General features: G+C 50.2%; 2 protein-coding genes across 3 annotated transcripts; both read right to left on the bottom strand.

Moving 5' to 3' along the window:
- Positions 1–150: 150 nt before the first annotated feature.
- On the bottom strand, positions 151–7,327 carry LOC144728564 (uncharacterized). The gene is made up of 4 exons (XM_078608084.1): positions 6,458–7,327; positions 6,050–6,141; positions 2,975–3,137; positions 151–1,808 (listed from the first exon to the last, which is right to left on the bottom strand). Exons 2-4 carry the CDS (start codon positions 6,111–6,113, stop codon positions 1,718–1,720), a joined length of 318 nt encoding a protein of 105 aa, XP_078464210.1. The 5' UTR covers positions 6,114–6,141; positions 6,458–7,327; the 3' UTR covers positions 151–1,717.
- A 765-nt stretch (positions 7,328–8,092) lies between these two features.
- Positions 8,093–11,996, bottom strand: LOC144728563 (uncharacterized). Of its 2 annotated transcripts, none has more exons than XM_078608082.1 (4): positions 11,773–11,996; positions 10,780–10,838; positions 9,418–9,775; positions 8,093–8,570 (listed from the first exon to the last, which is right to left on the bottom strand). In XM_078608082.1, exons 1-4 carry the CDS (start codon positions 11,826–11,828, stop codon positions 8,540–8,542), a joined length of 504 nt encoding a protein of 167 aa, XP_078464208.1. In that variant the 5' UTR covers positions 11,829–11,996; the 3' UTR covers positions 8,093–8,539. The 2 variants fall into 2 exon arrangements, with proteins under 2 accessions (XP_078464208.1, XP_078464209.1); XM_078608083.1 differs by lacking the exon at positions 11,773–11,996 and adding an exon at positions 11,387–11,755.
- Positions 11,997–13,600: the final 1,604 nt, after the last annotated feature.

The following is a 13,600-nucleotide window of genomic DNA, read 5'->3' as shown; positions in this document are numbered from 1 at the left end:
ACCGGCAGTGATTTCCAACCTTTAACCCTAGGACCACTGTCAAAGCATAAACATTTGTAGCGGACCACCTTGCATTAGTAAGAATTTTCAAGATTAAAACGACTCCAAAAGCACTGTGAAATGTTAATTAAAAAGCCATGAAAAACTAAGAACTTGGTATTTTTTTTATTTACTCGACGTAATTAAAACAATGTCCACGAGTACATTGGGCAGTAAAAAAAATGTCCTTTGAGAGAAAAAAGATCGTAAGTACTGTGTCTGCAACCGATCCATGGAGAACGTACAAATGTACTTCGGATCGCAGCTTGGAACCACTGGCCCATTGGGCAGAGAAAGCTGTGGGTTACCCTCCCAAGTGGCACGAAGGGTGACCAAAATTCCCAACAAAAGAGTTGGAGAATTGAGAGGTCACCAGCTTTCGTGGCGTATGTACCGACCTCTCCCTTGGATAGATAACGGTGTGTAAACTGGTAGAGGTACGTGCGGGGCAGGCTGACCACTTGTTTTTTTTTCTCAAGTTGACCCACGTGCACAAACACGCGCTCGTGTTTTCGTGCGATAACACTGGTCAACACACTTTTTCTGGCATAAGGTATTCCAAAGGTTTTAAGGTAATTTTGGGGTGCTGATTCCAAATCTGGCATCAGTTTTTGTCCATCACATCAGGTTTTTGAGATATCAAATATTGCATTTTCAATAAAAACTGCAGAAGAAAAATATTAAATAAATGTGAATATCTACATAAAATTATATTATAAGCACACTATCCTAAAAATACAGCACCATATTTTAACACTAAAGCAGTCACTGACTTGCAACAACTTGCAATCATTAGTGACAGTTCATTTCGGGTAAAATCAATGAAAATGGGGTATGCCGATAGCATAAAAACGAGATGTGATAGAGAGCAAATCTGAGATCAGATTTGGAATCAGCACCCTGAAATTAGTCTAAAACAGCTGCAAAAGTCCAGGCCAGAAAAAAAAATGTCTTTTTTTTTTTTGACCAGTGTAAAAGTTCGCTTGCCGGGGTCTGCCAGCCGCCCCTTCTCACATATGCCGGATTTACACCCTGGATAGGTAAATGAAAATGGTATCGGTTTTGGTGGGATTGTTGAAGCTGCCAGTCTCTCCTGGGAGTTGTGGGTAGTGTTGGTGTCTGAAATGGTGGGAAGTGTCAGTTGCAGGGGGTTGTGGGGTTTTGTCACTAGGATTGGTTGTATGGTTGGTGGTGGCTGATTAGATGCGACCATGTACACGACAGTCAACGCGATAATTATTGAGGGTAATGGTGCAAGGGGGTGAGTTGGTGGGGGGGGCAGGTAGCGGGTGGCCCTGATAAAATAAAACCACGGAAATAAGTCTTAAAAACGAGTGTTATTTACCTATGTAGAATGGGGATGAAGACAACGTCGTCGCTGTTTTTTGTTGTAACAGCTTCAACGATAATCGGTTTACTCGCATTTTGTTCGCGGTCCCCGAGAAGGTGACCCTTCTAAGAAGTGAGGAGCAGCTCGCAATTTAAAAAAGCAAAAACCGTGGAAACATGTCTGTCCTCCGCTGTATTTTTTTGGTCGTGAGCACGGATAAAGCCCTCCTCGCCGGATAATCCAGCCACGGTGAATCGACGGTGAAAACTCCGCACGGGCCGCGTTTGAGCGAGCCCGTGTGCCTGTGTGGACACGGCCATCCTCGGCCGGGTCTCCATACCCCTGGGCTCAGTCCTTGTCCTCCAGGTAGTCCACAATCTGTTGGGCCATCGCCTTCTGCAGCGCGGAGATCGAGTCGATGCTGTGCGTCAGGTAAGATCTGCAGTGGTCCAACAGAGAGAGAGGGCCGCCGCTGGTCAGAGGTCCCAACCGGGTACCCGATACCCAGTACCCGGCCGGGTACGGGTAGGCCGTGAGTCACTGGTGAGTCACCGTTTGTCACTCATTTCCCAACGTCTTGTCTCTTCTCACAATTCAAGTTCCTAGAATCAACCCACCCACGCCTGCAACATGGCTTCATCCCAGAGGTTGCAATCAGGTACCCTACCCGATACCCGGCTGGGTAGGGTACGGGTATCGGGTACGGCCGGGTACGGGTACCCGTTTGCGACCCTGGTGCGGCCGGGTACGGGTAAGGAATCAAAACCCGTTTGCGACCTCTGCCGCTGGTTTTCAGCCCCAAGCTGTCTCGCGGACGAAGTGACACTTGGTGTCATCGTTGTTGTCGTGCCGTCGTGTTTGTCACGAATTGATTCGTTCCCCCTTTATTACCGCCGTCGTTCCCCGTCGGCGTTGGCATGACTGGTCACTCCCCTCGTGGGTCACTGTCAATGATAATCGCCGTAATTATCCGTCGTGGTGAACAGAAGAAGTTTGGACTTCCGTGCCTTGATCAATGCTACGCAACCTTTGGACGAGAGATGATGGGAGGGAATTTCAAAAGTCGAGCACTGCAGACGGGGATTGTGAGTGGTGAGTGAGCAAGCGAATGCATATGTGTGCTGTTTGGACCTGCAATATGGTGAATGAGTGAGTGAATGAGTGAGTTTTCTGTTGTGACCTGCAGTGGTGAGTTGAGTGAGTGCTGTTGTGAGCTGCAGTGTGGTGAGTGAGTGAATGAGTGAGTTGCTGTTGTGAGCTGCAGTGTGGTGAGTGGGTGAATGAATGTACAAGTGAGTGAATGAGTGAGTTTGCTGTAGTGAGCTGCAGGGTGGTGGCTGCACACAGTACGAACGGGATGAAACAGTCAATCTGGGAGACCGAATCCTCAACATGGGTGGAAGTAGCAGCGAGTTAAATTCGTTGGAAGCATAAACCACGATCAATTAGTGATAATTATAAGAGGCGACTGACCGTCTGGCGATTGAGGAGAAGTGGCTGCAGTGAATCGGTGAGGGCTGTGACCAACAATCAATCTGACTGGCGGAGGGAGGAAAAAACATCGAGTTGGCGAGAAACTCAATCACTGCCCCGGCCGTCACTCACGGGATGCTCTCCGTGCTGTTGACCTCCTCCGTCTCTCTTTTCCCGCGGAGCCACCAACTCCCCACGGCCCCAAGCAGCCGCTTGACCTCTCGCAGTGCCCCTCCGTGAAGGTTCGTGGCGCCCGGCTGCCCAGGGCGCTCCTCGGCCGCCATCTTCTCTTCGGCTGTGACAACGAATTGAAGTGACATCAGTAGCCAGTGCACATCCACCCTCTCGCTGTTCGTCTTCCTCGTGGCTTCCTCGTGGTAGATGCAGAGCAGCAATCGCAGATTTCACGTTCAGGTATGGTCAAAACCGCAAAAAGGGAACTTTTTTGCCAGTATCAAAGTATGAAAGAATGAGAATAGGTTTTACCCTTTCTGGCAATAAAACAGGAGGTGTTAAGGTGTTCAAACACGAAAAATAAACACTTTGCAAGGAATCAAGTCTGCATTAACCACACGTCCTTGTGGTGAACATGCAAACAAATATGCTGTGATAATATTTGGGCATTGTCTTTTAAACTGATTGGCCTACACCAGAGACAGCAGCCTTCTTGAGGGCCCAGTCTCACCGGTGTCAGACCAGAGAACGCCAAAAGGCGAACAGTTCAGATGTAACGCGATAAACGGGGTACTTACCTACACTAGGGGATGATGTGTGGACCACCAAGGTTCCCCAGACCCCAAGAGGGGGGCTGGGGTAAGATTTCAGGTCCATCTGGAACTCTCTGGAAGGGAGGCGTGGCCAGGGGCATGGAGACCCTGGCAGGTGTATAAAAGCTGGACCCCTGACCCGGGTTTAGCAGTGTTCCTCCAGTTGAACACTGAGGACCGGGCTTAGAGCAGGACCCTGAGACCCCCAGACCCACTGTCCTTCTAAGGGCCGGGACTGAGTGGACCAGTGGCCGGAACCCGAGTTACCTTGGCTGGGTCGGGTCAGGATAGCTCCCCCCCCCCCCCCTAGAGCCCCTAGCCGGAGGGCTGAGTGCAGAGTGGTCCCCAGTGTGAGAAGGCACGATAGCCTGGAGGCCAAACCTCCCCAGGTAGCGGGTGTACGGGGCCGTTACCCCTTTGTGTTAGGGACCCTGTACATTAGTGTTGTTAAATGAAAGTGTCGCCTCAACTACCGGCCTCCTCTCGTCCTTGGGCTCACTGCACAAGGGCAATGCCACCGTCAGGGCATTTATCGCTCAGGGTGAACAGCTGCACAAATGGGACATTTTTGGCCAAGCCAGTTCAACCGCGTGTGGAGCAGCAGAGTGTATCGCTGCGATGTCTCTCATTCGTATCTGCGGATCGCTGTTGACTGATGCGTATATGTTGAACTTCTTTCGCACCGTACGTAGCCCACCGTGCTAATCGGAGGTTTTCGGTTTCATTAGGGATAACCCTGCGAGCCATGCGGCTCTTGACTCGGGTGCAACCGCAACAAAACAAAAAACATGAACAAGAAACATCTTAAAGTGACTACACGCAACAGAAAAGTGTGAGGGCCAGTCACTCACCTGCCGCCAAGTCTCCCGGTAATTGTACTCTAATTGTACTTATTTTTTACCTACGTGACTTTACCGAAAAAAACCTAGGAGTATGAATCCTTGCAGTCACGAAAGCTTCAAATCTACAATAATACTCTACTTTGATCAGTGTCGCGGTCATCTTACCCCGAGCTGACGTACGCTACAGGGAGGTCATTTTAACACGCAGGATTTCGCTACCAATATCCATAATAGAGGTTTTTGGGGGGGGGGGGGGGTTAGATTGTGTAAATATATAAATGTGTCGTTAAACCTGCCACCACCCGACACAGCCAACTAGTAAGGTTTGTCACGGAAACAGAACATGCCAATTCGTCACTAGTACAACACACCGGTGTGTTGGAGAGCCAAGCCACAACATTTACAATCTGAGTACGACGTTTCGCCAGTAATTACATCTAGCTTCATAAGGCGACAACCAGATGGACTAACTTTACTAATTGGCTGTGTCGGGTGGTGGCGGGTTTAACGACACATTTATATATTTACTGGATCTAACCCAAAAAAATATATATTATTAGGGAAGTAATTATTTGACATTGATTTATGTTTCTGCAATATATTCGATTTGTCATATGACACCGTTGATATTTTCTCTGATTTCTAGTTGTGGCTGATTGCTGTACTGCACTTTATTTGTTCATGTTTGGTGACCCAGGTCCCTCATGCAAATGAGACTCTCTGTTGTGACTCGCTGAGCCACCCATACGGGACATCTGTGAAAAAGAGCTTCATGGCTTATCGGATTCCTCCAGTATAAATAAATAAAGATCTGCTTCTATCCTGCTCTCTAGAGTTCTCGCCTGGTTACACAAAATAAATGTTGACCCAGGCAATAGTCAGTGGGAAATTAATCCCTGACCACAGTGACACCCAGAAGTGATTGCTGAGAGTGGGAAGGAAGAGTGGTGATGTCGTGTGTGTGACCCGTGTGTGACCCCCTGTGTGGCCCCGTGAGTGACCCCGTGGGTGGCCCCGTGAGTGACCCCGTGTGTGACCCCGTGTGTGACCTCGTGTGTGACCCGTGGGTGACCCTGTGGGTGACCCCATGGATGACACCGTGTGTGACCCCGTGTGTGACCCCCTGTGTGACCCCGTGTGTGACCCCTGTGTGACCCCGTGTGTGGCCCCGTGAGTAACCCCGTGTGTGGCCCCGTGAGTGACCCCGTGTGTGACACCGTGGGTGACCCCGTGTGTGACCCCGTGTGTGACCCCATGGATGACACCGTGGGTGACCCCGTGTGTGACCCCGTGTGTGACTCCGTGTGTGACCCCGTGTGTGACACCGTGTGTGACCCCTGTGTGACCCCGTGTGTGGCCCCGTGAGTGACCCCGTGTGTGGCCCCGTGAGTGACCCCGTGTGTGACACCGTGGGTGACCCCGTGTGTGACCCCGTGTGTGACTCCGTGTGTGACCCCGTGTGTGACACCGTGTGTGACTCCGTGTGTGACCCCGTGGGTGACCCTGTGTGTGACCCCGTGAGTGACCCCGTGTGGGACCCCGTGTGTGACCCCGTGGGTGACCCTGTGTGTGACCCCGTGTGTGACCCCGTGTCTTACCTGGCACAGACGCCGGGCTCATCACGATCAGCGCCACGCAAACCAATGCCACCCGCATGATCATCGGGACTCAAATCCGCAACCCAGACAAGCTGCGACGATAGCATACAGCGCACGTTCTGTCGCGTCAAAATCTCGAGCCCTCATATCAATCAAGCACTGGTCCCATTACACCACAAAGCGGTCTCTTTGCCGACTCCCTGTGCTTGCCCATCACACTCATGCGGTATTGTCTCATATCAATCAGGTACTGATCTATCGTTACAATCACCACCATAAGAACAATCCTCTGTGTACATCCAGGAACGTCTCGCTGAGTCTCAAGACTTGTTTTTTTTGTTTATGAAAGAGGCGCCCGCTACGTTGGGATGTTTGGCCAACTCCTGAGCGACGTTGCTTTGCTCTCACCTGAAGCTCTGCCGCAGTCGCCCGCCGTGGTGTTGGCCAGGACAAATGCGTGGGCTCCGCGCGCGAGATGGTGATGCTGGTCCTGGTGATGTGGATGACGCTGCGGCGTTTAGATGTTCATTCCTCCATAATCATCCGTGCCAGTGCTCAGCGCTCCGTTTTATATAGAGGCCTCTGCGGCTGCTGCTGTTGGTGGTGGTGGCGATGATGATTGGTGAAGTCACGCCGGTCAATCTGACTTCCAAGAGAGGACACGGTCACAGCAACCCTAACAGCACTACCACCAGACCGGCACCACCACCGCCGTCCTCCATCACCACCCACACTCAGGACGCGTTTTATAGAGTAGCAAAGAGAAACTCTACATGAATCCAGCACCCAACATTTGGGAGCGACCCACAGAGGAATAGTGTACTAAATAATGGAAAAAAAACTATACTCTAATCAGGTTTTTGTTTTAGTATAAACAATCGATATGCAGGGAGTTTGTTGTTGGCATTGGAGTGCGTGCTGGCAGCGAAGGTTGGGGGGTTTGGGAGTGTGCGTGTGTACGTGTGTCTGTGTGTGCGTGTGTCTCTGTGTACGTGTGTCTGTGTGTACATGTGTCTGTGTGTATGTGTGTGTACATGTGTATGTGTCTGTGTGTGCGTGTGTCTGTGTGTACGTGTGTGTGTACATGTGTGTACATGTGTATGCGTCTGTGTGCGTGTGTCTGTGTGTACGTGTGTCTGTGTGCGTGTGTCTGCGTCTGCGTGTGTAGCGGTGAGGGCGCTGCACTACGAACCTGGCGACCCGAGTTCGATTCCCGTTCACGGCCAACACCAGTGACGATTATCTGAACCGGTCCTGGGCCTCCCCTAGGTCGACTCAGCCTCAAACGAGTACCTGGTGCGGTGTGTAAACATCGCCACTGGGGAGACAAAGGCGGCCGGGCGTGGTCCTAGCCACCCATCCCCTTGTTATGCCGTATCGGCCTTCATGGGTGCTCGCTAATTAAAATACAGACAATTGTTGGGGAAAGTGTTGTTAGCGAGCTCCTATTAAGGCCGTCACGGCACATGAGGGGGTGGGTGACCAGCACCACGCCCGGACGTCTTTGTCTCACCAATACTTTTTACACACCGCATCAGGCTGAGTCGACCTAGGGGAGGCCCAGAACCGGTTCAGACATCTGTCACTGATAGCTGTGAGCGGGAATCGAACTCGGGTCGCAGGGTTCGTAGCGCAGTGCGCTAACGACTGCACCACCACTGGATGAAGGCCTCATCCAACAGTGGCATTGATCGTGGCTTAATGTTGACATGTATGTATGTAAATGGTTCTTGTGACCCCTGCATGTGTGTATGATGTCGAAATTCTTTCGCACCGTACGTAGTCAACCGCGATAATCGCGCTCGATGGATGGCCAGAACATAAACGAAAATCGACTCTTGAATCAAATGGTAACCGCGAATCGTGTAAATATTCCCTCGACAAATAATCAGCCGTGCGTCATGCGTAGCGTGGTTTGGCTTCGGGGGTTTCCATCCTTCGGTGGGAGGGAGGTTTGGGTTGGGGGCGGGGTGTAGAGACGTCATCGTCTTCATCTTCCCTCCAGGCCACAACAGAAGCAAAGTAAGAAAAACAGCACGGTACTTTTTCTCTCACACGTTTAATTCCAAAGCACTGATAGAAGAAAATGTCATTGACCATTGTAGTTGTTTTTAATGTTTTGTATTGTACTATGTCGTATTGTGTGTTTGTTTGTGTGTGGTGATTTCTTGTTGCTAACTTCTTACCAGGTACCCCTCGAAAAGGAGGGTTTTAACCCCAATGGTTGTTTACCTGGTTAAATAAAGGTGAAATGAAATGAAAATAAAAACAACACGGAAAAGGAGAAAAAAATGTACATTCAACAATTACGCGCATCCAACATCTGGCGATTTACGTGAAACAACGACTGCAAGAACCCTCGAGTTTGTCAGCTGACGAAGTTGGCACTTTATCTTGAGGTAGGCCTGGCAGGAGCAGGCCCTGACCTGGCCATGAGAACGAGGCGACCCTCTCCATGACTCCACTTTGCTCCTCCGGCACAGTGACCCGTCACTCCTGGCGGATCTGCTCCAGGTATTTCCTGCGAGGAGCACGAGGTGGGATAAGAAAAAACGTCATCGTACATTTCATCATAATCGTCGTCGTCGTAGGTTGCATCATTATTAGGTGGCATCGTCATTGTCAGTTTCACCATTATCATAATTTCTTGTTATGCTCATCATTTGCCAGTGCCATCTTCACTTTCATTTGTGACAGTTATGTCATCACCGTTGTTTGCTACTTCATAAACAATATCACCATAAACATAATTCTCATCTTGTTAATCATAATTATCATCAGTTCCACCATCGTTATTATCTTGACAAGGCCATCTACGCGAGCCAACATATCCGAACACTAATAACAATAAATAACAATTTAGAGCACCTTGTCAATCCACTTCACCCTGTCCGGCAGTGTGAGTTAGTGAAGGAGGCAAGCCCATGACTGCCTCAAATATCATTCGCCACTGATAGCCACTGCCAGGAATCGAACTTTGGTGGTCTGAGTCATAAGCCCACTCTCCCACCAACACCTCCGTATAGCACGCTTGGCAACGTACGGTGCGAAAGACGTTCAACATACATACAACACAACCCAGCACGAAACGATCGACCAAATCACATGACCACAAAAGATAAAATCACAAAATCTCCACCATCGCCAACCAGAGAATTATTTTATTACGTTTTATTTTTATTATTTTATTACTTCCCTTCTACGTGACTTTACCGAAAGAACCAAGAAGACATTGCCAACCACTCAGACCAAACCTTGGGGCAAAAACCACCACGGCTCTCACTGCCACCGCCACCACCACCACCACCGCCGCCAACAAGAACAACACCCGCCGTCCACGCCAACTACCACGCCCGCAAGCTGCTCACCTGGTCTTCTGCAAGTGCTTGTTGTCCTGCACCTGCGCCAGCATCTCCTGGAAGATCCGCTGCGCCTGCGTGGCGATAGCGGGGCCTCGCTCCTGGGCCTCCTGCGCGACCCTCTCGGCGTAGGCGGTCACGTCGCGGGCTCCGTCCTGAGCCAGCGTCAGGGCCCTCGCGGCGTGAGGCCTCGCGGCCGCCACCAGCTCCTGCACGTCGGCCGAGTAGCGCTTGGAGAGCTCGCCCATGCGGTCGAGCAGTGGCACGAGCGACTCGCGCAGGGACGACGCCAACCCGGTCAGGATCTCGCGCAGCTGCTGCTGGATGGGGGCGACCTCCTGCGTGTCGGCCGTGCGGGCGTCGGCTCCTGCAACAGCAAGGAAGGCGAAAATAAAAGGACTTCACTTGGGGGGTAAAGACAGAGACGTCCCATCGTTTAGACGTTGGGACTTTCGGGGGAAAAGGCAAAGGTTGACATCCCATCGTTTAGATGACAAATACGGACATCCCATCGTTTAGATTTCAGTTTATTTATTAGGTATAGCCCTGTGAGCCATGAGGCTCTTGACTCGGGTGCAACCGCAACAAGCAAAAACATGAACAAAGAACATCTTAAAGCGACGACGCGCAACAGAAACATCCAGGAAAAACCAAACACAAAAATGAACATCCCATTGTCTTCTCTCCTAAAGTCCAAACATCTAAACAAAGGCAGTCATCCCCACTCAGTGGCATAAAGTGATTGGGCATGCGCCTCAGTGCGAGAAAATTAAATGTTGCCGTGCGCCCTGTCCAATTTCGCCCCCACCACTCTTCACAGCCCGGGAGGACCCGGGCTCCACCAGCATTTGAGCCCCGGTGCAGCTGCACGAACTTACATGCGTGATAGCCACATGCGTGATAGCCACGACGTTCTAGATCTTTACATCATCCGCACCTAGTTTACACAACAAAGGCTCATTCCTAACAGCGTGCTTCAGCCGCACCGAACCTCACAACAATAATATTCAGGGCCTACTTTGGCTCCTTCCACCCTCAACCAGTATATATACAAGGACTGTTTTCTTGGAATTTCTATCACTTGATACAGCTATCGTGCTGTGACGGTTTCACCTGAAGACGGAAGCTTGTGTTGCCTCCGAAACGTCGTGATTTTTATTTTATTTTTATTTTACTTTTATTAATTTTATTTTAATTTTGTTACCTACGTGACTTTACCGAAAAAACCTAAGAATATAGCCACGACGTTCGCCGCGCCATTGTTTCGTTGTTTGGACCGCAGTGTCGGGACGAAGGCAGCGTTCTCAGCCCGGGGTCCCCCTAAGATCGCAGCGCAGTGAAGTGCACGCGACGTCGCGTGCAGGATCGTACCTGAGAGCAGCACGGTGCCCAGCAGCACGAAGAGGGTGGCGAACCTCGCGTCCATGGCTCTGGGGGAGACAATGAACTCGGTTTCACTCGTCCAGCCAAAATGCCATTTAACTGCACCCCGCGCCACAACTCAAGCACCCTCCTGACGACGGTGGAGACGGATGGATGATGGTGATTGTTGCAAAATGATGACGATAACGCCACCGCGACAATGATACACGACGAACACTTTTCACAATTCCATCGAAGAAGGACATAACGTCGGCCACTCTATGAGAGGTGGAAGCTAGCAATAACAGTAACCCATCACACATCCTATTTTCGGCATGCACACCATTTAGTCGAATTAAATTACGCCTACATAGGTCGACGTAGCGAAGTAAGACCCTCGGAAGGTCAACGCGTTGTTTTTTTTTGTATATTAACAAGCAGCTACATAATGACGCTTGCATCAATTTTTTTTTTATAAATTTTCAGTGACGAGCTGTCACTGCCACGACTCGTGCGCCAGCCTTCTGCCAGGGGACACGTCGCAAGTCGCGACATCCAAATGTCTCGCGTCGTTATCGAGGTGGCTTTAAGTAACGACCACGCAATGTGTCACCACCTTTGCGAAGGCGATTCAAAGCAAGAGGCGCGTGGTTGTTATTTTTAAAAATGACGATTACACCCATCGCTCTTCCCTCCTCGCCCCAGTCAGCCTCTTGCTACCGGTGTTGCCCACATCACAGAGACCCCCAGCGCTCGTGGTTGCACACTTTCCACAAACTAACCGGTGGCTAAGCTGCTCAAACAAAACCCTTTTACCAATTTTCAAAGCAAATAGTGCGTACGTTCGCACCCCCCCCCCTCCCCTGAAAAAATGTTGTAGAGCGGAATGATTCGTTTTGAGACTCAGTAGTCGGTGTAAAAGGGTTTACAGATCGACAGCCTAGCGGCTTGCATCAGTCGGGCTGCTATTGCAGCGAGCGAGAAGAGAGCAACGTGGATCACCTCTTGAAGGATTCTCTCTTACGCACGCGGTCTCTCTCGCTCTGCGTCTCTCCCATTTTATGCACGGACCCCTTGGGGAGGGGGGGGGGAGAAACGGGGACACGGACACGACACGGAGACAGGTCCTGGGCAAGGGTCGTCGCGGTGTGCCGGTCGTGCGGCGCCCACGTGTGCCGCGGTGACGTTTCGTGTCTCGGTGGCCTTCAACCCCTCAGCGGGAAAGTGGAGATGCGTTGACGGTAAACACGTGGAGCAGGGAGCAAACACCAATCCGAGACGTCGTGTTGACTTTTGGTTGATAAACACGCAAGCTGATTAAGGATTTGGGGAAAAGGTGAACAATTGCGCAATGAAAAATGGAATTACGCAGATAGCGAATGGTGCCGTGTCCTGAGATGAAATGTCCATTCAGCGCTCTTGCGGTTCGAGAATGTGTTAGATAATTCCCTGCGGAACAATGTATCACAGAACTAATTCTGAGTTCTATCTATGCATACTGAACTTTTTCGCACCCTACGTAGCCAACCGTGCTAATCGGAGGTGCGGGAAGATCGGAGATCCCTTCGAGTGACTTCTTATTCACAGCAGGGGACAGCACTTTCACTGCATGTCACTCAAACAAATATTTTTGTTTTATTCTCACAGATGGACTGTTGCCAAGTTGCGACTAAAAACCCGAACACGAATATAACGTGGATTATTTTTTGGCAATGTAATCATGGGCGACTCAAGCAAGGAGGTGAACCCTGGATTTCAGTGGTGCCGGCTCAACACTTCGGTATCCCACGGAGAAAAAACCCACATCTGGCCCCGATAGAATAACAATCATTAATATTCAGCGGCTAGCCACTCACATGAGAATAAGGCATTGCTGGGCTCATGTACCCAGCCCCTAGTCAGGTATAGACCTTCCACATTCCTATGGCAGGGGTGAGTCTATGCCAGAGGGATAACTGATTTTATTGACCTCTCACAACCTAGTACTAACTTTATCGACCCTGGGGGGATGATGTGCTTTGAAAACCCCTTGAACTTGTGACCTTGTTATTGTCCTCGAGTGCTCTAACCAAGGCAATACCGGACTGTGTGATGGTATAATTGATGTCAATTCTAATGAGGATCTAGAAGAGGTAGAGAGATGAAATTGTTTAATGCGGTTTTTGAGCGAGCTGGCCAGGGATTGGGCAAGGGCGTAGCCCACTTTTAATCAGAGCAACCAGAGAGCACAGGCTGAGATATTTCTTGAAGTGTCACTATAGAAACAATTACAAATCATAAATCCAATTAAGAACAATACAAAATATAGTTTTGACGCTCATACTGTCGGGGACACCAGCCCACTGTTTGAAACGCTGCTCGAACTAACTGATCAGGGAGAGGAAGAACACGACATTTTAAGTGATGCCCTTGGATGCCAGATTGCTTATCACCAGAAACATCACGAAACATTAGTTCTCAATGACGTTGTCCTCCTCCCTCCCCCCCTCACAATTTGGGCACGGAGATTGATTGGTTTCCCTCATCGGGCAGAGTTACTTTGAGTCCTGCCCCCTTTAAACACTGACAAATCATTGTACTATATAATACCTGCCATCGGTAAACCAAGTACGGTGTCTCAGGTGGAGCGTGTCGATAAAGTCGATTTAAAGCTGGCAAATTCCACCGCTCATGGCTTCGAGCAATAACGATGACACGTGGCCTGGGATTTGTTGGCTCGTGAACCACATCACCACGATTATTATACGGTCGGATCGCAGAAGCTAAGCAGTGTTTCAGCCTGGTTAGTCGTTGGACGGATGACTGCCTGGGATTACCAGCTGATGTAGTT

The sequence above is a fragment of the Lampetra planeri genome, chromosome 29, assembly GCF_965212315.1.
Source record: "Lampetra planeri chromosome 29, kcLamPlan1.2.h2, whole genome shotgun sequence".
NCBI lineage: Eukaryota > Metazoa > Chordata > Hyperoartia > Petromyzontiformes > Petromyzontidae > Lampetra > Lampetra planeri.
This window is presented reverse-complemented; position numbering and strand designations above follow the sequence as displayed.

Excerpts from the sequence above, each read along its gene's own strand:
- LOC144728564 (XM_078608084.1), bottom strand. The coding sequence starts at position 6,113 with ATGATCATGCGGGTGGCATTGGTTTGCGTGGCGCTGATCGTGATGAGC. Across the intron at positions 3,138-6,049 it reads GAGCCCGGCGTCTGTGCCAG|CCGAAGAGAAGATGGCGGCC; the intron begins GTAAGACACGGG and ends TCGTTGTCACAG. Across the intron at positions 1,809-2,974 it reads AACAGCACGGAGAGCATCCC|ATCTTACCTGACGCACAGCA; the intron begins GTGAGTGACGGC and ends GGACCACTGCAG.
- LOC144728563 (XM_078608082.1), bottom strand. The coding sequence starts at position 11,828 with ATGGGAGAGACGCAGAGCGAGAGAGACCGCGTGCGTAAGAGAGAATCC. Across the intron at positions 10,839-11,772 it reads AAGAGAGAATCCTTCAAGAG|AGCCATGGACGCGAGGTTCG; the intron begins GTGATCCACGTT and ends TGTCTCCCCCAG. Across the intron at positions 8,571-9,417 it reads AAGCACTTGCAGAAGACCAG|GAAATACCTGGAGCAGATCC; the intron begins GTGAGCAGCTTG and ends TGCTCCTCGCAG.